The sequence below is a fragment of the Corvus kubaryi genome, unplaced genomic scaffold, assembly GCF_017639235.1.
Source record: "Corvus kubaryi isolate FWS band 111438036 unplaced genomic scaffold, C.kubaryi_AGA036_p1.0 37384, whole genome shotgun sequence".
Taxonomy (NCBI): Eukaryota; Metazoa; Chordata; class Aves; order Passeriformes; family Corvidae; genus Corvus; species Corvus kubaryi.
The window spans coordinates 1-1,298 of NW_024581126.1; the positions used below are offsets into that span (position 1 = coordinate 1).

The window sequence follows — 1,298 nt, forward strand, 5'->3', positions numbered from 1 at the left end:
AGAGCTGGGGCACAGGGGCTGCACCCACCCGGGCGACTGGGCACCTCCTGGTACTCCGGCATCGCGGTGTAGTCCAGCTCCTCGTAGACAGCGTTGGAGACGGCATCTGCAGCTCTGCCAGGGCCTGGAACGAGACGCAGCGTTTACCTGGGGCCCTGGCAAGGTGGGTGGGTGGCAGCGGGAGCAGCCCTGCCCACCTTCTGAGCCGTTCCGCAGCGCGGGAGCCCCGGAACCCCCAAACCGGGTCTGTGCCAGCCCCCACCCGCCAGGACCCACCTCGGCGCCAGGCGCGGGCACGGCACAGCAGCACGGCCAGGGCGCCCAGGGCCACGCACAGCAGCGTCCCCAGCACCACGCACAGGACAGTTGGCACAGGCACAGTCCCCGCGGTCACCGCTGCGGCTCTGCTGCCACGGACACCTGTGTGGGGACACGGGCAAGAAGCGAGCGGAGCGCGATCCCAGCCATCCCGGTCTTGGGGGTGCTGGCACGGGCACAGCTACCTGTGCTCGTGGCACCGTCGGGATGGGGGGTAGTGTCCGTCTCAGCGATGCCATCACTGTCCCCATCACAAGCCACGTGGGCGTCCCCGCCTGGGCCGCAGCTCTGCAGATTCCAGGGTGCCGAGGGGCACCCCCAGAGCGAGCGGGCCCCGTCCTCACAGCCCACCCAGGCCAGCCAGGCGGGGGCCGGCTGCTGGGCGGGGACGGCCGACAGCCAGCCCCGGGGCCCACAGCCCAGCTGTTGGCAGACGGTGTTGGCGGTGCCGGGGCTGGTGCCGTCGGCGCACACGCGGCCCCAGGTGCCGTTGTGGGACACCTCCAGGAACCCGCGGCAGCGCCCGCGGCCGCCCGCCAGCCGCACGGAGAGCTGCTCTGCAAGGGGTGCACGGCGGTCACGGCACGGCCAGCAACCCCCCGGGGGCTCTGCTGGACCCCGATCCGGGGTGCCCGGCACTGACCTGAGCAGACGGCCCCTGCCCCGCCGCCACGCCCGCACTCGCGCCCTTCCGAACGCCCGCATTCCCAGAGAGACTCCTCGCTCCCGGAGCAGGCAGGGATGTACGGCCACAGCGGCCCCGGGCCGGCACCGAAGCGCGCCGAGCTCGGTGCCTCCAGCGCCGTGCCACAGCCCAGCTCCCGGCAGACAACGGCGGCGTCCCGCAGCTCCCAGCCTTCCTGGCAGACGGCGCTCCACGTGCCACCGGAATAGACCTCCACGCGCCCGGCGCAGCGCCCAGAGCTCCCCACCAGCCTCACCCGCCGGCTGCCTGCGGCCACCGAAGCACCGGGTTGGGG

At 73.4% G+C, this 1,298-nt stretch overlaps 1 protein-coding gene across 1 annotated transcript in view; it reads right to left on the bottom strand.

Annotated features, from left to right (window-relative positions):
- Positions 1-5: 5 nt before the first annotated feature.
- LOC121668186 (antigen WC1.1-like) overlaps positions 6-1,298 on the bottom strand; it is a gene marked incomplete at both ends in the record, with an annotated part of 2,319 nt that continues 1,026 nt past the window's right edge. The window contains 4 exon segments of the mRNA XM_042035677.1: positions 6-124; positions 277-420; positions 504-875; positions 962-1,298. The exon segment at positions 962-1,298 is cut by the window's right edge and continues 170 nt beyond it. Of these exon segments, the coding sequence (XP_041891611.1) occupies positions 6-124; positions 277-420; positions 504-875; positions 962-1,298 (972 nt within the window).